The following is a 24,362-nucleotide window of genomic DNA, read 5'->3' as shown; positions in this document are numbered from 1 at the left end:
AATAACGGATAATGGCAAGCCATTCGACAATAGGTTGATGAACAAGATTTGTGATCTCTTTGGCTTCAAGCAACGTAACTCTTCTATGTCCAATGTTGTTGCCAATGGTCTAGCTGAGACATTCAACAAGTCTCTATTTAACTTGTTAAAGAAAGTCGTCTCCAAATCCATACGAGATTGGTATGACCGCATGGATGAAGCTATGTGGGCATATAGGACAACTCACCGCACGCCAACACAAGCGACCCCTTATTCACTCGTCTATAGTGTCGAAGTCGTTTTGCCACTTGAGCGTCAAATACCTTCATTACGATTAGCTATTCAAGAAGGGATCACTGATGAAGAAAATGCTCAACTTTGACTAGCAGAGTTGGAGGCTCTTGATGAGAAGAGGTTGGAAGCTCAACAATGTCTTGAATATTACCAAGCTCGATTATCTTACGCCTTCGATAAAAGAGTTCGCCCAAGATCCTTTCAAGTAGGAGATCAAGTCCTTGTCATACGAAGACCCATTATTACTTCCCATAAACCTATAGGGAAGTTCACTTAAAAATGGAATGGGTTATATGTCGTGCAAGAAGCTTATTCAAGTGGAGCTTACAAGATGGTTGATGCAGATAGCATGAGAATCAGCCCTATCAATGGAAAATTCTTAAAGAAGTATTATCCCTGAAGTCGCCACGTTCCTTGACGCATGAGCCTAAACTGGATGTTCTTATACTCATGGCCCAAAGAGTATAAACTGTGTATGACCCAACAAAAAAAGAGTATGCTATGTCGAAAACCTCAAAAGAGGTGGCCTAGGTGAAATTTAGGACATAAAAAAAAAATTCAACCATTATGAACTACGACATGACTTGATCCTCTTCACCGAGGTACGTAGGCAGCTTAGAGTTTCATTCTAAGTTCAGTCATATGAGTTCAAAAGATACATAGTGCCCTAATCATTGTTCGAATGAAGTACAACGTAATGTAAATCATTCAATCAGCACTTGAAAATCGAGCTGAGTTACCATTCTTCTGTTAAACTTTGGATCCTATTTGATTTAAAAGGGGGCAAGCCGCTATGGCAAATTGGTGTCTTTAATAAAATGATTATAGTCTTTTAGAAGGCTACAAAGTATTTGCATTGAAGTTTGGGGATTCGCTATGTCTTCATGTTCGTATAACTCTCAATTTTGTTGGTCTTCATATCCGTTCACTGCCCTAAAAAAAGGGGGAAGAGAAGAGAGGCGTCAAAAGGGAACACAAGTATAAGAAAGATTTCTTGGCATAGTGTTTCAAATTCAGTGAGACTTGAACCCAAGATATTTGTGAGAATGGAGCCCTTGAATTTTGATTGATATCAAGAAAAATGTCTTGTGATCTTGAGGCTTCCATACCAAAACATAAAAAGTTTCGGCGAAGTCGCGCCAATTCGAAACTGTCGGTATATCAAAATCTGATATTGATTTTGAAATACTATCTGAAACTATTCTTAAAGTATTAAATCCTACATGTTAGACATGTTTTATATTTTGAAGTTTTTATTCAAGAAATTAAACGGTTTGTGATTTCGACGCTCCTACAACAAGATATAAAAGTTTTGGTGAAGTCGCGCAAGTTTAAAATCGTCAGCGTGTCGGAAATTTATGTTGACTTTGAAATATAATCTGAAACTATCCTTAAGGTATTAAATCTTGTAATTTGGATATGGTTTATATTTTGAAGTTTTGTTTCCAAACAATCAAACGGTTCATGATTTCGATGTTCCTACACTAAGATACAAATTGTTTGGTGAAGTTGCGTAAATCTAAAACTATCAACATGTCGGAATTTAATATTAGATTCAAAATAATATTTTGTACGATTCTGAAAGTGTTTGATTCTAAATTTTGTATATATCTAAGATTTTGAAGTCTGATTTTCAAGAAATTAAACGGTTCATAATTTCGATATTTCTACATCAAGATACGAATTTTTTAATGAGACCGCACAAATCTGAAATTGATAGTGTGGTGCAATATAAAGTTGACTTCAAAATATTGTCTAGGACAATTCTAAAGGTGCTTGATTGTAGATATTGGATACGTGTTAGATTTTAAAGTTTAATTTCTACGAAAGTATTTTTGACGTTCTCACATTGAGATATGTACTTCTTACCACAAAGCTACAAAGATGATGAACAATATTATCTTCAAAGAAAAAGGAGAATGTATCTTCAAATACAGAGAACTTCGAGACATGAACGACAACGATGTTTAAAAAAAAGCCAAATTCTATTACGTAATGTCAATGCATCATGCTAAGCAAGCAACAATTGACACTGATCCCAAAAAAGGGAAACATCAATAAAAACGCGCAATATAAAGTAAAACAGATAAATTTTTTGTTTCCGAAAATAGTCGCTAGTTAACCAAATGCAAGAAAAAAATAAGAGGCAAATAAAATACTATATATAGGCTAATCTAAACACAACTTGTAATTGATCAAGTCTTTAAGGGTGGCCTCTATGTTGTTTCTTCGTCTCCACGTCGGCCAAGGAAACTTCAGAACATCCACGGTACTCCTCTTCAGCAGATGAGACTCTAGATTCAATCATTTCAACCTCTTTCTTGGCAGCATATCTGAGAGCTCTTTCTGTTTCACCTTCTCCTTGACCTCTTTGAGAGATTGACTGGTGACAGACAGTTCCTCGACCTTCTCCCCTTTTTCAGTCAATACAAGATCAAGATGTTCCTCGGCTTTTAAAAATGGCTCTATTTTTTCAACGTTCATAACCTTATCAGAAAGAGTTGATTGTGCCTGGTCATATGAAGTGGCAAGCTTAAATAAAGACGTCAATAGGTCTTTTAGAGGGAAAATATCCATACCCTTTCCATCTATCTCCTCGAGAATCACTTGGATCTCGAATTGAAGAGAAGAAGCATTGTCTGCAGTAAGGTCGGAGAGTTTTGGCATGAATTAGCCCAGGCATTCAAGATGAAATCTTTGCAAAGAGTCAAGACAACCTTTCTTCTGTCAAAGATAGACATCGTTGGTGCTAATTGTTGGTGATAATTAGGCCCTGATTTTGCTCCAAGATAAGGAATGGAAGTCGCCTCTAGGTCCGACTTAGATATTGGAAGTGATTTCCTCGAGTCCGGATCCGCCACAGATTCACTACTACCTTGTGGCTTGCTTTGGTGTGACACTATCGAAATAAGATCACTGTTTGGTTGCATAGAAAAAAAAATATAGACGGTTAGTGAAGTTACCTGTATATTATAAGACTATGAAAGTTTTAAGCATTACCTCTTTAATGACCGTCAAAGCCCTTGAAGCACTGCCAATACTGTTAATAATTTCGACTACAACCAAAGCAGTGTCTCCTTTTTTGTTTGAATATGGCTTTACCCGCTTGAAGTTTTGATCTCCATGACTACTATCACTCTTATTTTGGGATGGGTGTTTATTGGAGGTACGGGCAATGATGCCTAATGGAAAGGAACCCTCATTGACTTGATGAGTCTGAGAAGGTCCCATCTTTTTTTGAACTTCTTTATATAGAGGTCCCTTGATGTCGTGTGGTAAAACCACTTTGGATTTTAAAGTAGGAGGTTTGTCCTCCTTGTTATGCTCTTGAGGCGTTATATCTAAAGGCGCAACATTGATTGGCCCAACAAAAGTCACCAAAGATTCTAAATGATCTTCAAGAAAGCTCCCATGCACTCTTGTCCACCAGGATCTGTACTCTGACGAAACTAGCTTTTTTGCCGTAGATATAGACGGGGGAAAGGTTGCCCTCACGTTGGTGGAATTATGTGACACACAAATTCCCCAAAATCTGAGTCCTTCTTCTAATGAGGCGCTATGAAGGTCATTATCCAAAATACATGGACTAGTATGATAAAATCCAAATTGACGGCTGAATCGATGTGGACTATATTGTTCAAGAATGAAAGAGTTCCCACACCTCAAAGGAAGATAATTAAAATGGATACTCATAAAATAATTGACTTTCGGTTCCGATGCTTTATCATTATCCTCAAAATAGTAAGGTTCGGACCCCTACGGCATGGTAGAAGTCCAAGATGCATTATCCACTTGATGGATGCGTTTTCTTGCATTTGTATCATCCAAATACCGTGCAATGCCTTCCCTGGAATATGCCACCATCAATGGAACATATGGTCCTTTTGGAAGCCCATAGTGTGTCCTGAAGTAGTGAGCAAGCCAACCGTATACATAATGAATGGGAAAAGAGATTTGGATATGCTCGAGCTGCGAGGACTTGGAGATCTTATTCAAACCATAGTAGATGCTCGACAGAACTAGGATTGCAAGTTTGAATTTCCATCCATATGCCATCATGCTCGTCGTTTTAAAGGTCTCGGGTCGAATAAAATCGCCATCTTGAGAGGGAAATACAAATGCACACAACCAACAAAATAAAAATGCCGCTAGTTATGTGCCTTCTCTCTTTTCATGTCGAACCCCAAGATTAGAAAACATCGTCTCATCCGCGCTAGACCATGCAACTACTTCTGGTATAGCTCCAGTGGGATTGTGCATTGACTTCAAACGTGTCGACTTTTTCTCCCTCCTTGCTGGAGCAGGTTTATATCTCAAGTCTCTCTTGCACTAAAATTCAATCCACTTGCTAAATGAGACCTTTGGATCATGACTCTCCCCTTTTTGAAGATGGTTAAAGGCGGTAAACAGGTATCCACAAGCTTGAGGAGTAAATCTTTCATTCTTCTCATTAAAACATGTGAGTTCGATAGCTTCGAGCATAACTTCTTCGTAAGGAGAACCTCCAATTGGTAAACGGCCAATGATATGTAAATCCAAAAGAGATATTGATAGTTCTCTGGTGGATGTAAGTAAGGTATTTGTTGTGGGACATCAAGCTTCAAGAAATGCTTGCAAGATATTTGAATTTCGATCATATGTAAATAAAGAAGCATAGACGTCATCATAAATTCTTGCTGTCTCCAAAGCCCGTTGACTTCTGCCAAGTATGTCTTCAGCCCATTCCAATATCCCGGGATATGAAGATATTCACCATCAATTCTCAAAGAATCTCCCCAACGTATCTCCCTTTGAATCATACGCTGTCCTAGTTAAGGAAGGGTACTCGCGATATTGAGTTTTCGTTGGTGAGGAGTCTGAAGAGACCATATTTTAGTTGGCTTTTGGTTGTGCTCTGAAGTCCAATCTACCATATGGAGGGAATTCTTCAGAGGTGGCCACAAATTTGCATATCGACCAACTAGTGGAGTATAAGTCAACAGCTTGGTTATAATCCCTCAATTCTTAGCATCAATTATGAGATACTTGCGCTTGGAGGATGGAGATGTGTAGTCTTTGAAGTGAACCATCTCTTCAAAACTGCATAGGCAAAAAAAAAGATTGGCAAATATGAAGTCAACGATAATTGACAAAAGGAGGAGAAAATTCTAGTCCTTTGTGCTTTAGGCAAATTTTTAGATGTGAATTTTTCCTTCTATATGTTGTCATGGGGTAAATCTTCTATATGTTGATATGGATTTGTCCGTCTATATGTTGATGTGGATTTATCCGTCTATATAGTGATGTAGATTTGTCCGTCTATATAGTGATATGGATTTGTCCGTCTATATGGTAATGTGAATTTGTCCGTCTATATGATGATTGAGATTTATCCGTCTATATGTTGATATAGATTTATCTATCTATATATTGATATGGATTTATCCGTCTATATGGCAATGTGAATTTGTCCATCTATATGTTGCGAGAGGTTTATCCTCCTATATGTTGTTGTAGATCTGATCATCTATATGTCATGATGAATTTATCCTTCTATGGGACGCCATAGAGTTTCCGTCAACTTGGCACTCAACGACTTTTATTTTCTTGGCCTACAAAAAAAAGAAGAAGATAGAAAACGTAGAAAAGAAGAGTTTGTTACTTTTCCGGCCTTCGCAAATCGAACTTGAGAGTTGATGCAAAGAATGTGTCTTGATGTTAACAATTGAAGACGATGTTGCTATATATAATAATCGAATGACGGCTGTTTGGATGAGTTATCTCGATGTGGGATAGAAAGTATTTACTGTGAGGCAATCAAAATTTTTCTACTCCAAATAGGATTTAAAGAGAATAACATAGAGTTATTGTGGGAATTGGATTTTTTTATTTCTTTCCCATGCAACGCCTGTCTCCTTAGTTAAATAAATAAAATTATGACTTTGCACCATGTTACCAAACTCACGTGGTACATGACTAGTCTACTTTGACCTTGGCAACAATTTTCATTACAATGGTATAATGATTTTAATTTTTTTTCTTCTTTTCAAAAGGACAAAGTTCCTTGAAGCTTAACACTAGTAGCTCATCAACTTAAGGAGGCACATGAATCTTTCAAAAAAAATGAAAGATTCTTAAGTGTATTAAGTCTGGTTGCTTTGACGTGTTACTTCAAGCCTTGTTTTTTGGGTTCAATACAGACATCCCAACAAATCTTGAAGTTGGGGCATTTGTAGGCAATTAAAATTTTATTGAATTTTAATACATAAAAAAAATTAGATTTAATCTCAATTAAATATATTTTAGTCCAAATAAATATTATGGGTTAATATAATTGAATTAATTATTCAAATTCAATAAATATGAATTTAATAAATAGGTCCAAATGCGTTGGGTTAACCCATTTAATTGAGCTACGAATGATGAGCCCATTTTATTAAGCCCAAGATGTCATCTTCTTAGAGGCCGAATTTAGTGCTACGTGTCAAATGGCGGGGCACGCCAAGTCAAACAGAAGAGCCATAGTATCATGCAACATGTCAAAATAACAACGCATGCCAAGTCAAATTAAAAGGCCAATGAAACCGCGCCACATGTGCAAGTGACATGTTATGACCAATCAAAAGCGGCCTTGTTACACTTCAATTTGATTGGTCTGAAAGAGTTTGTTTTTATCATAACTTTTCCCTCCCATAACTATAAATAGGGGTCTTCATAACCTAGAAAAGAGACCAGAAATTATAACAAGAAGCAAGAGAGAGCTCGTAGATCAAACGCCGCAAATTTCTCTATAAGTATCAAGCTTCAAGCAATCAAGTTCAAGTTCAAGCTCAAGAATGAAGAACAAATCAAGGTTCAAGGAGTATGAGTTCAAATCAAAGTTCGTGCTAGTTGAATTCAAGATCAAGATCAAAGGTCCTTGAATTTATTTACTATTGGAAAGAAGAATCAGAGGAATCATAGAGATATTACATTTAAATTATTTGAAATCAAATACTACAATTGTTGTCTACGGTGAGATACAAAGAAGGAGAATAAGCCATGGATTCTAGCATCTCCGTTAGATCCAGATCTGGTGACCCCTCCAATCTTCCTCCTCCATTATTTTCGCCGCCGGTAATTGACCTATCGCGACTTTGTGATTTTTCAGATTTGGATCTGACGGTGAAGATGAAAGAAGGGAAAAGAGAGAGAGAAAGAGAGAGGTAGTTGGATCTGATGGTGGAGAAGAGAGAGAGACGACTGTTTGGTTGGGCTCCGGTAGACCTCCACATGAGAAGATGATCGGCAGCCTTGACGAGGGCGAAGAGAGAGGGAAAATAAGAGAGGGTTGACGGAGAGAGAGGGAGATTGAGGGAAAAGATTGATACAGTGGAATAACTCTATGTGGCATAACTATGATGGGTAAATTAAAGCTATGGAAAGTAATTAAATTAAAAGATAGTTATCATCCATAAATAGATCTTTGATTTAGCTATGTCAGGTAACTTTTCCCAGTTTAAACTCATAAGCTATTATTTCACGAAAAAATTAAAGCAAAAAGAAAAAAAGAAAAAATTGGAAACGAGAGAAATGCTAGTTCTGAACACGCACTCACAAAACACACATACAAAACAAAGTTACTGGGTTTCCTTTTCAGTTATTTTTCCTTTTTGAATGGTTTTATAATGTCAACCGTTAGTATTTTTAAATAATTGTTACTTGTTACAAAGAAAAAAAAAAAGCTCGAAACCAAATCAGAAGCCCTAAAAAAGAAAAAAAAGAAGTACGAAGTTAACCCTGTTATTAGTAGACACGGAATCACTATTGCGTTTGTCATGAATATAATCTTTTAATCATTCTTTATGTTTTTTTTTCAATTTAAAATTTTTAATAAAGAGAAAAGTTTAAATTTTTCCTCGTATATTCAAAATTAAGTAATTTATCCTAAAATATTTAGTCTAATATAACTGTGCCGTTAGGAAAAAAACTCATGTTTGCCCTTGATGCTTAATGGAGCTTTCAATCTTAGGAGATAAATTCGGATCTTAAGAGTATTTGTGAAGGACAACAGTATGCTGAATTAAAAGTGTTACGAAGGACAAACTTAACATTTAAGAAAGTACAATGATAAATTTAGCATTTTCCTTAAAAAGAAATACTATGAGATGTGGTAGATTTGCTTTAAAAATCTTAAATTATTTTTCTCAAGATATAAAAGCTTAATTATTTACAAAAAATAATAAGTAATTATTTTTTTATTCTATTTTATTTTATGTATTGTTGTTTGACTAGACACAAAATTTAAGATTTTTTTTACTTGTGATTTTAAATGTATTGTGAGATTTGGATGACTATAAAATTATGTGACTAAGAGTAAATGAAAAATTATTTATGAAAAGAAAAAGATAAAAAAAAAAATCTAAAATTAAATTATTTTAAAAAATAAATAGATGAAGTATTCTTTTTACACCAGATTAATATTATCCACACCGCATATTTATATCAATCCAATAAATACATGACTTCACGACATGGTTATCACTAAATTATAATTAAGTTACATATATTCTTACCTTAATTTATCGATAATTATGGTAAATTAGTATTGTAATACTAAGTTTAAACATTAGGTATGGATAAGTTGTTAGGTTAATAGTACCATGTAAAATAAAATTGAGAAAATATTAGAGCCCGTTTGGACATAAGAATTTTTTTTTTTTTTTAAAAATTATTCACTTTATTCGAAATCAGCATTTATTCATAAAATTTTTAATTTTTACTTGAAAATGTATTTTGAAATTTTTTAAAAATTTTAAAAATTACAAAAAGCTATTTTTCAAAAATTTCACTCAAATAACTCATAAAACTTCAAAAACAACTCAAAATTAGGCAACTCTAAATTTTTTTTTTTCAATGTTTTGTAATTTTACGATTCTTTTGTCCAAACGCCCACTTAGTTTTGTAATTTTACGATTCTTGTCCAAACGCCCACTTAGTTTGAGGAAGAGTGGCATGGAATGAGATGCAGTTTGATCATTGATGGATTCTCGAAACGCTATTCTTCAGCGGTTCACGCAAAATGTGGCGCGCACTGCTAGCACTCTCTTCAATTTCTTTGCTTCTTCTCAATATTCCATTTTTTTTCTTTTTCCTTGCCTATTAGGACTCTCGTATTTAATGGCTTTTATCACTGACCAAAAGGCATCGTACTGAAAAACTTCAACCCAAATCAAAATCAAACCATGGCTCGAAAATCCTTCCCAATCCTAAAACAACTCATCCAACAATCCACCAATCGTTTTTTCACCACTAACGCGTCGCCACGAGCCGTGACGCTGATCCCAGGCGACGGCGTTGGTCCACTGGTAACCGATTCAGTGGAACAAGTGATGCAGGCGATGAAAGCACCCGTTTACTTCGAGCGATACGAAGTACGCGGTGATATGAAGTGTATACCGGAGGAAGTAATTGATTCAATTAAGAAGAATAAGGTTTGTTTAAAAGGAGGGTTAAAGACACCGGTCGGCGGAGGTGTTAGTTCGCTGAATGTGCAAATGAGGAAAGAACTTGATCTGTACGCTTCTATTGTGCATTGTTTCACTTTCCCAGGGTTGCCTACGCGGCATGAGGATGTGGATATTGTTGTGATTAGGGAGAATACTGAGGGAGAGTATGCAGGTCTTGAGCATGAGGTTGTTCCTGGCGTCGTTGAGAGCCTTAAGGTACTGATATTTTCGTTTTGAGAATTTGTTGTTTTACTATGTTTTATGCGTGTCTCTTAGATTCATAATCTTTGCTTAATTCTGCTTATGTGATAATTTGCGCAGTATTGGATTTACATTTTGGTGACTACTGAAAGTGTTAAAACATGACAAGGTAGGAAGTTCTCCAAAAGGTCTCTCTCTCAGAACACATGTGTGTTTAGCTAAGAAGCCAAAAACTTTTTTTTTCTTAATATGGTGAAGTCCTGGTACCTGCCATCTCCCACCATGACAGGTACCTGTGTAGCTCTGCCTACACAGGCTTAGGCAGATGAGAAAAAATTAACGAGTGCCAACGATTCTTATAGTCATGCTGGTACGATTTTAGGTGCTTGTCAGGAGTTTTGTTGACTATTGGAATGAAGTGGGTCCAGATGGCGTGAATGGAAATTGAGGATTCATATAGCTAACTCCAACTAATTCGGGATTAAGGCATGGTTTTTTTTTTTTTTTGTATCCAGCTTTACTGTATCCAAATAAAGGGGTCATCTACTACCTAAAGTAGAATTGCAGGTGTAGGTGGATCTTATATATTTGGGTACTCCGAGTTCTCAAATTGCTAAATGGATGCCGCAATGCCATGTTCTGAATGTGCACATAGCCTCGAGTACTTAAGATCATAATCATGTTCTGGCTCCTTAGTCGGGTAGTATGCATAAGGGCCCATGTAAGGCAGCAGGTTGCATTAAAGCACTGGTTCTTTAGTAGGTTAGTATGGTAGGCCCCATGTTGGGAAGCACAATGCACATTGTTCTATTAAGTAGGAAATACTCTTCGCTCCATCCTTCCATCTAAAATTAAAAAAAGAAAAAAAACTCTTCGCTCCATCCTTGTGTTGGGGAGTGCATTTTTCCAGAAGCATTATTTATCTTCTTCCTTGATGTAATCTGGACTGAAGTGTATAGATTGTCAGCTGCAGCTGAACCTGTTTGATCTTGGTCTGTGCACGAGTAAGTGTTAGAGCTTATCTTTACCTGGTCACTTCAAAAACGTTAGAGAGATGGGCCAGTTTAGCAAGATGCCCATGTGGTTTTTTCTTTATATGAATTCCCATTTTGTAGCTTTACCAATTTCTGCCTGTATGGTTTAAACTCTTATGTGTCTGCATCTTGATCCATCTAAAAAAGGAGTTGTTTTTTCCCTTCATCAGTTTTTCCTATGTGGTTCTCCTTATTATATCGACTCTGTTGTAAAGTTTTCCTATTCCATGGCTTGCTTTATCCTATACTCTTTGTTTTCCCTTTCCAGGTGATAACAAAATATTGTTCAGAGCGTATAGCAAAATTTGCGTTTGAGTATGCTGATGTAAACAAAAGAAAGAAGGTCACAGCTGTGCACAAAGCCAACATTATGAAACTTGCTGATGGTCTTTTCCTAGAATCTTGTAGGGAAGTTGCAAGTAAATATCCAGAAATACAGTATGAGGAGATTATTGTGGACAACTGCTGCATGCAACTTGTCTCAAGGCCAGAACAATTTGATGTCATGGTACTGGGATATACTTCCTTGGCTTTTCTCTTTACTAATTACTACTGTCCTTAAAATTCAAGCTTCTCTTACATCTGATAACTTATGTGTCATTCAAATTATCAAAAAGAAAATCTAGTGGTGAATGTCATCAATTTAGTTTAGTTCTTGAGGGAAGGATGTGCTTGCTGAGAGCTTGACCTCTCTGCTATTGTGTCTAGTTGCATAATTTACTTGACTTTTGAAGTTCGGAACTTTCCTTAAGCTGCTATCAGACTAGTTCTTATGGTACTCGGCTATGGATTAATAATATGCTAATATTGGAAGTTAGGAATGTTCAGTAATTTGCTTACATAGTCAAAGGGCCTACTCTTATATGTTGTCTCTATCATCTATTTCGCCCTCTTATTTTTGTGTTCTTACTGGCAAGTGGTAACTGTTGAGACCAGTTATGTGATGAAATAACAGAGTCCAAATGACAAGGTCTGCGAAGATATTGAAGTTTTTTCCATTCTCCTTCATATACAACTGAGATACATGGGATAATCTTGCACCTGGGATTTCCCTTGAGTGGCCTCTTTGATTTTGTTGTAAATATTAGGATATCAGTAAGATTTTTTGGTGGGAAGAAATGGTTGCTTCACTCAGTGCAACTTACAGAGAAGGGAATTGATCATATGCAGTCAGTGTCTCTTTGCGAAGTGCATCAGGACGATGCAAATCACTTATTTTTTGCATTGTAGGATCACTGCTTAGCTGTAGGGATATGGCAAACTGTGCGGGCGGGCAGTTCGGGTTTGAGCGTATGCGGGTGCAGGCGGGTTAATTTTTTTTAAGCATTCAGGTGGGGCAGGGTGGTTGCGGGTTGGAAAATCCAAGTCTAACTAACTAGACGATGCCTTTTGAACTAAAAACCTATAAGGCTAAATTTGCAATCAGTATTTTTGTGATGATTATATGTACATTTTAACCACTTTAATATTTTCTTACTGACTGAAACTAGATAGTATTTTATTAATGTCACGCACTACAGGTGGAATTGTTTTCTACAATGTTTGAGCCTGAATCTGTTTCCTTTTGTCATGCATCATATTTTCTACAATGTTTGAGACTAAGTCTAGTACTTCTTCTTTGATTTCCTAGACCAAATTGGGAGGAAAAGGCTGCTTATGCAGGTATCAAAGATACATAGCTTTAAGTCTTCTCTTGATAACATTAATCAATAACAGAACATTAACTTATAATTCTAAGTTATATATCCAGAAAATATAATTGTCTGTTAGCCAGTTTATATTTGTAAAAATATGAAATGAGAAATATAAAATTTGTAATATGCAACAATTTCAGCATGATCATATTTAAAACAAAATGATAAAGTACTTTTGTGCTGGCATTAGCCTCAATGAAATTTGAAATACAAATAAGAAAAATCCTATTCCAACACTAATCATATTGAATAATAAGCATTTCTGGAATCAAAGTAATTTTATATCAGTTTAATTGTTATCTACATTTTTGTACTGGCGTTAGCATCAATAAAAAAATTTATTGGGATTTTGTGTTTAAAAGTTTAATAGTGGTATTGCAAGAAAAAAAAGTAGTTTTAATGCGGAATTATTAGCCTAAAGAAAGTTTACGAGGCTCAGTTGTACTTGCTCCAATTTTTTCCCTCTCAAATCTAATACATTTGACACATCAAAAAGCCAAATAAATGTAATTTCAACTGGGGTTTATGCGGGACGGGGCAGCTTGAGAACAGAAAATTTTGCTTTGCCTGGCGGGACGGTTGAGTTTTTATGGGTTAAGGCTGAACCCGCACCGCAACCGTAGTGCACCACTACCATCTCTACTTAGCTGTGGGACATATTTGCCACTCTTCTGGGAATCAAGTGGGCTATGCCTAGAACTGTTTTGGAACTTCTACAGTCAGGGAACTAAGAGGAACTCACACAAGATTCTGGAATGCTATCCCAGCAGCTATTTGGTGGAGTACCTGAAGAGAGGAATGCCAGAATTTTTGAAGACAGCCAAGAGAATATATGTAGTCTTAAGTTCAAATGTATACTTTTACTATCTTTCGGGACAATATGGCAAATATAAATGTTATTTCAGGATATTGAGGCCATGTTTGACTTTTTAAACTCCTCGCACACTCTGTTATAACTAACAGAAGCTTGTAACTGGTTCAGTGCTCCAGGCTTCCAGCATACCATTGTTGCTGGTCATACATCTATAAAAGCTTACCTTGTCAAAATATAGGATATTAGTGAGAAAGCATGGATGGAAAAATTAAGATTAGCAAAACCCTCCCGGTCTTTCTCACCGTGGTTACTGTAGATTAAGAGTCATTAGCTTTCCTGCATCGGCCAGAACCAATCTTTTAGTGTGTTATTAGCTGCTCCATTCTAATTTTTCTCCTCATTTTGAGACATAGCTGATAAGCTTGTTGCTGAACTTCAACCATTGCAATTGTATAGGTGACTCCCAACCTCTACGGAAATCTAATTGCAAATACAGCTGCTGGTTTAGCTGGTGGCACAGGAGTCATGCCAGGAGGTAAATCTTTCAGTTATATATTTTGAATGATTTACATCTCTCTATTATGGTAAGCTGTTGATTTTTGCTGTTTTGTCTATAGATGACGGTTTGATCTTAAAATTTTCACTAAGTTAAGACACCCTTAATTTGGGCTAATTTGTAACTCACAATGTAGCAAATAGAATTCCGGTGATCTAAACCTGTTAAACTTTCCAGCAGCCAAAACAACAAATTTTTTTCTAGATTGATATTCTTGGTAACTTAAGTCTAGCTATACCACATTGGGACTGGAAAATCGATCCAATAAATGTTCTAAATGGATACAACAACAACATACCCAGTATTATCCCACACCGTGGGGTTTGGGGAGGGTAGTGTGTACGCAGACCTTGCCCCTACCTTGTGAGGATAGAGAGGTTGTTTCCAATAGACCCTCGGCTCAGGAAAGTATAAGCACCACATTAATGAAAATATAGACAAGAAGGGACAGTACCAAAAAGCCATATAAAAGCAGAATAAAAACAACAAGACAGTAAGGTGATCAACAATGAAAGAAAATAACAGTTAGTCATAAAAACGTACTACCAACAGAAAGCGAGACTGTGTGCGCCAATACTACTGTTATGAACACTCTAGACTACCTACTTTACTACCCTAATCCTCGATCTCCATACCTTCCTATCAAGGGTCATGTCCTCGGTCAGCTGAAGCTGCGCCATGTCTTGCCTAATCACCTATCCCCACCTCTTCTTTGGCCTACCTCTACTTTTCCGTAGGCCCTCCAATGTCAACTTCTCATACCTCTTCACCGGGGCGTCTGTGCTACTCTTCTTCACATGACCAAACCACCTAAGCCGCGCTTCCTGCATCTTGTCCTCAATAGGGGCCACACCCACCTTGTCGCGAATAACCTCATTTCTGATCCTATCTAACCTGGTGTGCTCGCACACCCATCTCAACATCCTCATCTCTGCTACCTTCATCTTTTGGACATGAGCGACCTTGACTGGCCTACATTCAACCCCATACAACATCGTTGGTCTGACCACCACTCTGTAGAACTTATCCTTAAGTTTCGGTAGCACCTTCTTGTCACACAAAATATCGGAAGCGAGTCTCCATTTTATACATCCCGCCCCAATACGATGGGTGACATTTTCATCAATTTCCCCATCCCCCTGAATAATAGACTCAATGTACTTAAAACTTCCTCTCCTAGGGATGACCTGCGAGTCCAGCCTCACCTCCCCTTCCCATCCTTGAGTCTCGCTACTGAAATTACACTCCAAGTATTCTGTCTTGGTCCTGATCAACTTGAAACCTTTAGATTCCAGGGTCTGCCTCCATACCTCTAATTGCGCGTTCACACCGTCTCGTGTCTCGTCAATCAATACAATATCATCTGCAAATAGCATGCACCACAACACCGCCCCTTGGATGTTGCGCGTCAGTATGTCCATCACCAAAGCAAACAAAAAAGGGCCGAGTGCCGACCCCTGATGCAACCCCATCATAATCGGAAAATGGTCCGAGTCCCCACCCACCGTCCTCACTCGGGTCTTTACTCAATCATACATGTCCTTAATCAACCTAACGTAGGCAACCGGTATACCTCTAGCCTCCAAACATCTCCACAAAACCTCCCTTGAAACTTTATTGTACGCCTTTTCTAAGTCGATGAACACCATATGCAAGTCCTTCTTTCTCTCCCTGTACTGCTCCATCAATCTCCTAACAAGATGGATGGCTTCTATAGTCGAACGCCCCGGCATAAACCTGATCTGGTTCTCGAACTGGCAGACAAAATGGATAGAAGAACAAAATTAGTAGATTGCAGTAACAGAAGATCGAGCTGGTTCGAGGTACTGAAAGGATAAGGAATAAGCAGGATGGCAGTGGATAGGCACATCATCTGTTGGACTTGCAGTACAACCAGATTGGCTTCAGAAGGTCAGGGAAATCTTGCAGATTGAGATTACAACTATAGCTACCAATTATTCAGGAAGTTTCTTATTCAAGCTATGCAAGGCAAAAGGAAGTCGAATGTAATGTCATGGGCTGCTTTCCATCATCGACCCATGACCCCTTGGACGCGCCCCGTGGCGTCCCGGCAAGCCTCCCAATGCCTAGCGCCACGGTCGGCCCTGTGGTCTCGACAGCGCCAAGTGACAAGCGAGCATGCGCCTCTGTCGCCCCACCGACAATCAGTGCCAACGCCCAGCGGCTGGCGAATGCCATCAGCGCCGCGCGCACCGACAATGCCGCGCGCGCAGACCCAATGCCAAGCACCAGCGCCCCGCCGCTGGCAGATCCAAATAGTGCCGCGCGTGCCCACAACAATGCGCGCGCAGACCCTGATGCTCAAGACAAAGTTGCTGCCATCGGACTTGCTTCCATAGAAGACTAAGTCCATTTCATTGTAATTATAGAGTAGTTTTACTTCATTCATTTTCAGTGTGCTTCTACAACTTTCTTAGGTCAACTCATGTAACTTTGGTTTATTTTTTTTAAGCATTATTAAGGGGGACCAAAGCATTCAAACATTCAAGCATTCAAACAATTCTCTGTACTGGTGTCTCTCTCCCCCGACACCGCATTGCATCTTGTAATAGCTTTCATCATCATCAATACAATCATTAGCTTTCATCATCAATTGCTCATTTTCCGCTGCTCAATTGCTCACGACATTGGTTTTCCCGTACGACACTGACAATCTAGTCTAGCGTACGGCGAGGACCTTAGTTGGCGCATAGCAACCGTACTGACATCGGTTGCTTAGCCTTACGTCGCCCTTCCAAGGAACTTCAGGAAGGCGCTGCGTAACAGTTGGTATCAGAGCCTAGGCTCGACATCGGACGAGGGAACTCATTGGCATCATCATCACCATTTCTGACCATGGTGAATTACGGGGATCGCATCACGACTCTAGAAGAGACGGTTGACGCATTACGGCCCATCGTGGATACGTTGCCTGATCTAAAAACCAGCCTAGTGCAAAGGTTGGATGACCTGGACCGCAGAATGCGGCAGGCAGAAATTTACATTGCAAACATCATTCAAGACTCTGAGGAAGACCGGCAAACGGCTGCCGTCGAGGCAACCAAAATTCATGGCCAATTCGAGGACCTCCAACAGGAGCGTGCCGAGGATTTAGCCCATCGGGAACTAGAGGCAGACAGACTGACAGTCATGCAGCAAACCATAGACAACTTGACAGGCCAGCTCAATGTTGTCAATGCTGCCCTTCAAAGCCTGCTCAAAGGAGGCGAAAACCACATCAGGGGTGCCATGAACATTGCCCCCATGCCACAAAAGCTGAAAATTCCGGAGCCCAAGCCATACAACGGAGCCCGGGATGCTAAAGAAGTGGAAAACTTCATCTTCGACATCGAACAATACTTCGATGCCGTTGGACAGTTGGAAGAATCCAAAAAGGTAGCAACTGCTGCCATGTATCTTCAGGGTGATGCAAAACTCTGGTGGCGAGTCAAATATGAAGCCATCAGGGCCGGTAAAGATACTCTCCAGACATGGGCAGAACTGAAGGCCGCCATACGCCTGCAGTTCTTTCCCGAAAACGTGGAATACAATGCACGGAGAAAGTTGTGTGAACTCCGCCACACCAGGTCGGTGCGGGACTACGTGCGTGAATTCTCCGCACTCATGCTAAACATACGAGATATGGGGGACAAAGACAAACTGTTCGCATTCATAGAAGGTTTGAAACCTCATGCTCGTATGGAGCTGCAAAGACAACGGGTAGATACCCTGCCCAAGGCCATTCAAGCTGCAGAGTGCCTTGGGGATTACCAGTTGGAAACTCAGAAGGATAGGACCCAGCCGCCTGTCCGAGGGGGATACAACGGGAGCCAACCTAGCAATGGTGGCCCCAACAGAAACGGAGGAGATCGAGGGGCATCCAAATCCAAGACTCCTTCCTCAAGCAGCAACACTGCTGCATCAGTCAACAACAATCAGGGGAGAAAGCCCCCATCAGAATGCCGTCATTGCGGCGGGGAACATTGGAACAATCAATGCCCCAATACACAAATCAATGCTCAACAAATTGTTGACGACGATGAGTCAGATCAGGACGGCTCAGCCGACGAAGAACAGGTAGGGGCCTTCAACGCATTTGTTGGCTCCATTCATGATACCTTGGCGGGAACCAGTACTGGCAACCCCAAGAAGAAGGCATTCCCAATCGACAAGAAAGGGAAAGGAAAGGCGGACGAGAGGCCTCCCACATCACAAAAGAGGACCTTAATGTTCGTTGACATGAAAGTAAACGGCAGACCTATTCGGGCATTGATAGACACGGGTGCTAGCCACAACTACCTGGCCTCAACTCAGGTGCAACGCCTCGGTCTAGCAGTGCAAAAATGCAAGGGTCGTGTCAAGGCTATCAACTCTCCATCTCAGCAAGTGAGTGGAATAGCCAAAGAAGCGCCAATCCAGCTTGGCCCATACAAGGGAATATTCGACCTACGTATAGCTATCATCGATGACTTCGAACTGATAGTGGGATTGGAATTCCTCAGGCAGACCAACACCATCCCGGTACCATATGCCAACATGCTCTTAATGATGGGAGACAACGGGGCCAAACCCCACACCATACCATGCATATCCAAGAAGATGGCCGCTGGAAACATCACGGCCATGCAGTTTAAGGAGGGAACCAATAGACCTGAACCCACAGTTCTGGCTGCCCTCAACATCATCAAACAGACATCACATCATCGGGGTCCAACAGCTCATGACGCCCCTCATTGTGTGAAGACTTGTCAAGCATTCCAAAAGGACAAGTCGGATCACTCAGCACAAGCGGGACTCTTGGAGCCGCTACCTGTCCCACAGAGACCTTGGGAAAACATTTCCCTGAATTTCATCACAGGATTACCCAAGGTCGGAAATCATGCAACCATCATGGTGGTAGTAGACCAGTTTTCCAAGTATGCTACCTTCATCGCAGCCCCACAGAATATATCAGCAGAAGATACAGCTCGACTCTTCTTCTCTCATGTTGTCAAACATTGGGGTATGCCCAGCAACATCATTAGTGACTGCGACCCACGCTTCTGTAGCAAGTTTTAGACCCAACTCTTCAGTTGCCTCGGATCCAAATTGAGTTACAACTCAAGCCATCATCATCAGCAAACATATGATCAAATAGACCGGTTCAATGACATGCTGGAGGAATATCTCCGCCAATTTGCAACCGGGTCACAAACACATTGGGTGAAGCTTCTGGATGCTGCTCAGCTGTGTTTCAATTCACAAAAGTGCGCCCATACAAACAAAAGCGCTTTTGAAATTGTTACCGGACAGCAACCGCTACTCCCACAAAATGTGAATGCACCAAACATGCCATCATCTCATCGAGCTGCCAGTTTCTCTACAGAATGGGAACAAACTTTGAAGATAGTGCGGAGCTATCTTGTCAATGCCCAAGACAGGGCAACGAGGCATGCCGAACAAAACCGTTGCTTTGCCCAACATCAAGCAGGGGACAAAGTGATGGTAAGAATCCCGAGGCGGAACTTGTTTGCAAAGAGGACCCAAGATCCTCGCCTATTGCCAAGCTACATCGGGCCTTTTTCCATTGAAAGGCGTATCGGGAAATCCACATACCAGCTGAACACACCAGCATGGTGGAAAATCCATCTAGTCTTCCATGTCAGCCGCCTCAGGCCATTTCAGAAGTGCATGGAAGATCATTCAGAAAGACATCTCACAACACCGAGGGGAACAGACCTCCCAACCAACAAGAGCCTGACCAATCATCATCATCCGACAGGTAAGGCTCCGAGGACGTCGCCAACTCAGGTGGGGGAGAATGCCATGGGCTGCTTTCCATCATCGACCCATGATCCCTTGGACGCGCCCCGTGGCGTCCCGGCAAGCCTCCCAACGCCTAGCGCCACGGTCGGCCCCGTGGTCTCGGCCGCGCCAAGTGACAAGCGAGCATGCGCCTCTGTCGCCCCACCGATAATCAATGCCAGCGCCCAGCGGCTGGCCAATGCCATCAGCGCCGCGCGCACCGACAATGCCGCGCGCGCAGACAATGCCGCGCGCGCAGACCTAATGCCAAGCACCAGCGCTCCGCCGCTGGCAGATCCAAATAGTGCCGCGCGCGCCCACAGCAATGCGCGCGCAGACCCTGATGCTCAAGACAAAGTTTCTGCCATCGGACTTGCTTCCATAGAAGACTAAGTCCATTTCATTGTAATTATAGAGTAGTTTTACTTCATTCATTTTCAGTGTGCTTCTACAGCTTTCTTAGGTCAACTCATGTAACTTTGGTTTATTTTTTTAAGCATTATTAAGGGGGACCAAAGCATTCAAACATTCAAGCATTCAAACAATTCTCTGTACTGGTGTCTCTCCCCCGACACCGCATTGCATCTTGTAATAGCTTTCATCATCATCAATACAATCATTAGCTTTCATCATCAATTGCTCATTTTCCGCTGCTCAATTGCTCACGACATTGGTTTTCCCGTACGGCACTGACATTCTAGTCTAGCGTATGGCGAGGACCTCAGTTGGCGCATAGCAACCGCACTGACATCGGTTGCTTAGCCTTACGTCGCCCTTCCAAGGAACTTCAGGAAGGCGCCGCGTAACAGTAATCATGCCAGAGATTAGCTGACTCAGGCCGGGAAGACATAACCTAAATACAAATAATTCATCGGAAAAAGGGTATCAGGTTAAGACAACCTCATGCATATTAGGTCAGAAGAGAGGTCTTCCGCAGATGTTGCTGCTCTGAGTAGCTGGCTAGAAATGAGCGGTAAAGTCACCCACAAAATTAGTGGTGGAGGATCACAGAATTTCAATAGAATAAACTTCAGTACTCTAAGGATTAAATCATCTTAAAAATTGTTTCATTTGAAAATTCGGAGCTTACATGCTGAGGTCCCTCATGTTTGGGAGGTGTAGAGGTGGTCTCAGAACATGGGTCAGTAAGATGAATGACACATTTTTTCCTTTGCCGATTACCTTTGAAGGCTATTACAGAGAGTCAAGGTGGGTGAATGGTATTTCAAAGGTCAGAAGCTCTTCCTTGACTATTGGTCTCTGATCTCAGCCTGTCATCAGCCTAAACCTAAACCAAGTCGCTTGTGGATTATACTGATTACTGGTGAGGCTTCCATTGCACTTGTGATGAATATTCTGTCTGAATGGAAAGAGACGTTTGTGGTGGTTATTTGGAAGTGGACAGGGTTTCAAGGAACAGGAGACACCATCGATAGCTAGAATTTGTGTTAGGGCCCCGAACAAGAAAATTCCAGTGACACTGACATTTGAGATACGCAATTGGAGGCTTGGTGTCAATTTGGTCTAAAATGATTACTTGGGTGCAGAACATAAGGCATCCGAGAGGTCACTGTAAAATGCAATTTCCAACAAATGGAGATGGCCAGCCATGGATACTACAAATTTCACAAATTTCCCTTAAAACTATAATGAGCCAAGCAACTTCTGGACAAGTAGGTAATTCAAACTGGGAAATTACTCAGCCAGAACGGATAAGCTTTTGCTTAGTGATGGGAAGAGGGGGAACTCTAACAACTGAAGTTTTGTAATTGGGCCAGCTCAACCACAGGAAAAAGAATTTCCATTAAAAAGCAAAGCAGGCAGGTGCATAAAATCAAGGCTAAGGCCGATCCGTGTGTTGAAGACAAAAGTTTTTGGCTTTCGTATAGGTGAAACATATGTTGACCCAATGGAGGTGTAGATAGAGCTCTATTTAGAAGCATGGACTTCGTTAGAGATTATCCTCAGCCAGTTGAGATAATGAAGTTCGGGGATAAAGAATGCAGACCAAAGTCATAACAATTAGCTTGAGCTGAGGAAATAGAGGCAAGTGAACAAATAAACTACCTCTGACTGACAAATTAGGAAAAGAAATCGCGCAGTAAATGGCATTCTGGAGAGCCAACGATTAGAGGAGATGGCTACAACAACTGTGCAACTAATTGATGAACCAGGGCCAATGGCGGTGTCAGTCAATTTACTCCTCCCTTATTACAGAGATGATTGAAAAGAAAAGTGCATGCAGGTGGAAAGCTTCCAATACAAAGAAATTGGAGTGGCTGGGTGAAAAAGAAGTGCTCAAGCTGAGCAAACAGCTAAAAGTGCATTTTGCAAGGTTTGAAGAAGATGCCCCATCCCTATTCATCAGAATGGAAAGGAAATGGGTGGGAGAAGGCAGAGTCCTGGGCAAAAATCAAATCGGAGAGCTGCAGGAGGTTGGAGGTCGAAAGATCAAATGGAGCTCAAAAACCTAGAATTCCACATATAAATTGTGGGAAGAGGCCGAGAGAGGCAAGGAAAAAAAGGCGTGGAAGTTGCAATATGCTGGAATGTTAGGGGGTCGAAGAACAAATAGACGAGATCTATGCTGAACATGCTCATCAAGAAATGAAAAGCAATCATCTATTGCTTTCAGGAAATTGAAGTCGAACCATCAACAATGAAGTCCATAAGGCAAATATTGGGATCTAGTTGGGTGGAGTTGGCTGAGCTGGGTTCATAGAGGACAAGCAGTGACCTTGTCATACAGTTACATCACAGATTCTGGATGAGCAAAGAAGCTCTGATGCGTAATTACACAATTTCTATTATATTATCAGGAGTTTTAGTAGATTTTACTCATCCACTCAGAGTAAGGAGGGATGCATGGCTTGATTTAGTTGCAGTTAGGGGTTCATGAGATAGACCTTGGGTCATTTGTGGAGATTGCAATGTTCTCGAATTTGCTTCAGAAAAGTTGAATGCTTCTCTGCCATCAAAATCTGTGAAAGTTTTTTCCAAGTTTCATAAGAGACGGACACGGACCTGTGGATCGACCACTACTGGAAGGCATATTTACTTGGTATAGGGAAGGAGAAAGACCTGCTGCTTTGGGAATAGATATTTCTATTCTCTGTGGAATGGTGAATTTTTAAGAAAGCTAAAGTAGCATGCTTAGCATGTGTCCTAAGGGAATGATACTGCTGCTCAATTACCTTGTTCGTCTTGGTTTTTTCGTTTCCTTTTCCTTTTGGATGGATTTATTGATCTTTATGTTCTTTCAAACTTCACTGTTAGTTTGCTCAACTAGCATCTCTAATATTAATGCGGTTAGTCAATTACTTCGTGGTTTCGATATCTCTGGAGATTGAATCTTTCTGTTAGCCTTATAAGTTCTAACTTCTAAATGCGGCTAGTGCGGATAAACAATTGTTATGCTTGACCCTGAGCCTCTACATCCCTTCTTTTTTCCTCCTTCCCCATGACTGAGTACAAAATATTAAAGAACCTTCCAGTATAACGATTTCCATCCGAATATGAGGTGTTTACTGGTTGGTTGCTGATATGGTTAGTGCCCTTTTGCTTATTATGGGACAGCTCTGACTAATAGCTAGTACTTGTCAAAATGCATTAGAACTCTCTTTATGGTTGCCTGGTTCTCCTCCTATAACTTTAATAAATGCTCATCAGTACTTGTTCAAACTTTCATTGTTGGAAGAAACTAGAAAAAGATTAAACGCCTCCTGCTTGTCTATTCTACAGATTATTTACAGCATTTCCCAGGGAACAATTAGAATATTCTCGGTGTTTCTTCCTCAAGCATTAGGCGGCTTATGAGATTTAATGTATGGCTGTGATTTTCTCAGGAAATGTTGGGACTGATCAAGCAGTTTTTGAGCAAGGTGCTTCAGCTGGGAATGTTGGCAATGAAAAGATTTTGAAGCTTAAGAAAGCAAATCCAGTGGCACTTCTTCTGTCGTCAGCAATGATGCTTCGACATCTTGAATTTCCATCATTTGCTGATCGTTTAGAAACAGCTGTAAAACGTGTAATAGCAGAGGGAAAAGTCAGGACAAAGGACCTTGGAGGGGATAGCACTACCCAAGAAGTTGTTGATGCAATTATAGCTGCTCTAGACTAATCAGCAATATACTTGGCAAATTGTTAAGAAATTTTGTTCACTGTCCAGAGATCTACTTGGCCTATTTTTTTAGCAGCTGCAGTTTTGTTTAAATGTACTTTCTAGAATTTTGCTGGTACAATTTTTATTATTACTATCATTGGTTAATAATTCAAATTTGATGCATGATTGCTGTCTATGCCCTGTGCATAAAAAACTTGTAAAGGATCACTTCTTGATCTGTCCATATTATTTAAAGGAATTTTGCTTCGTGGTGATATTTTGTTCCATTTTGGTACATAATTTCTTTGATCTTTCTTATTTTTATTCTTCTTTCTCTGTGGTTAGTGGAAAGCATGTATTCTTGTTCTTCTTCATCACTCACTTATTGTTTTGTTTTTATTTTATTCAGCCATGTGTAGTGGACCTCCTTTCTTTAT

General features: G+C 40.1%; 1 protein-coding gene across 1 annotated transcript; it reads left to right on the top strand.

Moving 5' to 3' along the window:
- Positions 1-9,150: 9,150 nt before the first annotated feature.
- On the top strand, positions 9,151-24,200 carry LOC104117338 (isocitrate dehydrogenase [NAD] regulatory subunit 1, mitochondrial-like). Its single transcript, XM_009628383.3, has 4 exons — positions 9,151-9,956; positions 11,244-11,483; positions 13,940-14,018; positions 23,669-24,200. Exons 1-4 carry the CDS (start codon positions 9,477-9,479, stop codon positions 23,941-23,943), a joined length of 1,074 nt encoding a protein of 357 aa, XP_009626678.1. The 5' UTR covers positions 9,151-9,476; the 3' UTR covers positions 23,944-24,200.
- Positions 24,201-24,362: the final 162 nt, after the last annotated feature.

This window comes from Nicotiana tomentosiformis, chromosome 2 (genome assembly GCF_000390325.3).
Source record: "Nicotiana tomentosiformis chromosome 2, ASM39032v3, whole genome shotgun sequence".
In the NCBI taxonomy this organism is placed as follows: domain Eukaryota; kingdom Viridiplantae; phylum Streptophyta; class Magnoliopsida; order Solanales; family Solanaceae; genus Nicotiana; species Nicotiana tomentosiformis.
The sequence above is the reverse complement of the archived record's forward strand: the minus strand, read 5'-3'. Positions and strand labels throughout refer to the sequence as shown.

Bases quoted from the DNA above. Each gene is read 5' to 3' on its own strand.
- LOC104117338 (XM_009628383.3), top strand. From the start codon at position 9,477: ATGGCTCGAAAATCCTTCCCAATCCTAAAACAACTCATCCAACAATCC. The intron at 9,957-11,243 runs GTACTGATATTT...TTCCCTTTCCAG, and splicing joins GCGTCGTTGAGAGCCTTAAG to GTGATAACAAAATATTGTTC. The intron at 14,019-23,668 runs GTAAATCTTTCA...TGATTTTCTCAG, and splicing joins CACAGGAGTCATGCCAGGAG to GAAATGTTGGGACTGATCAA.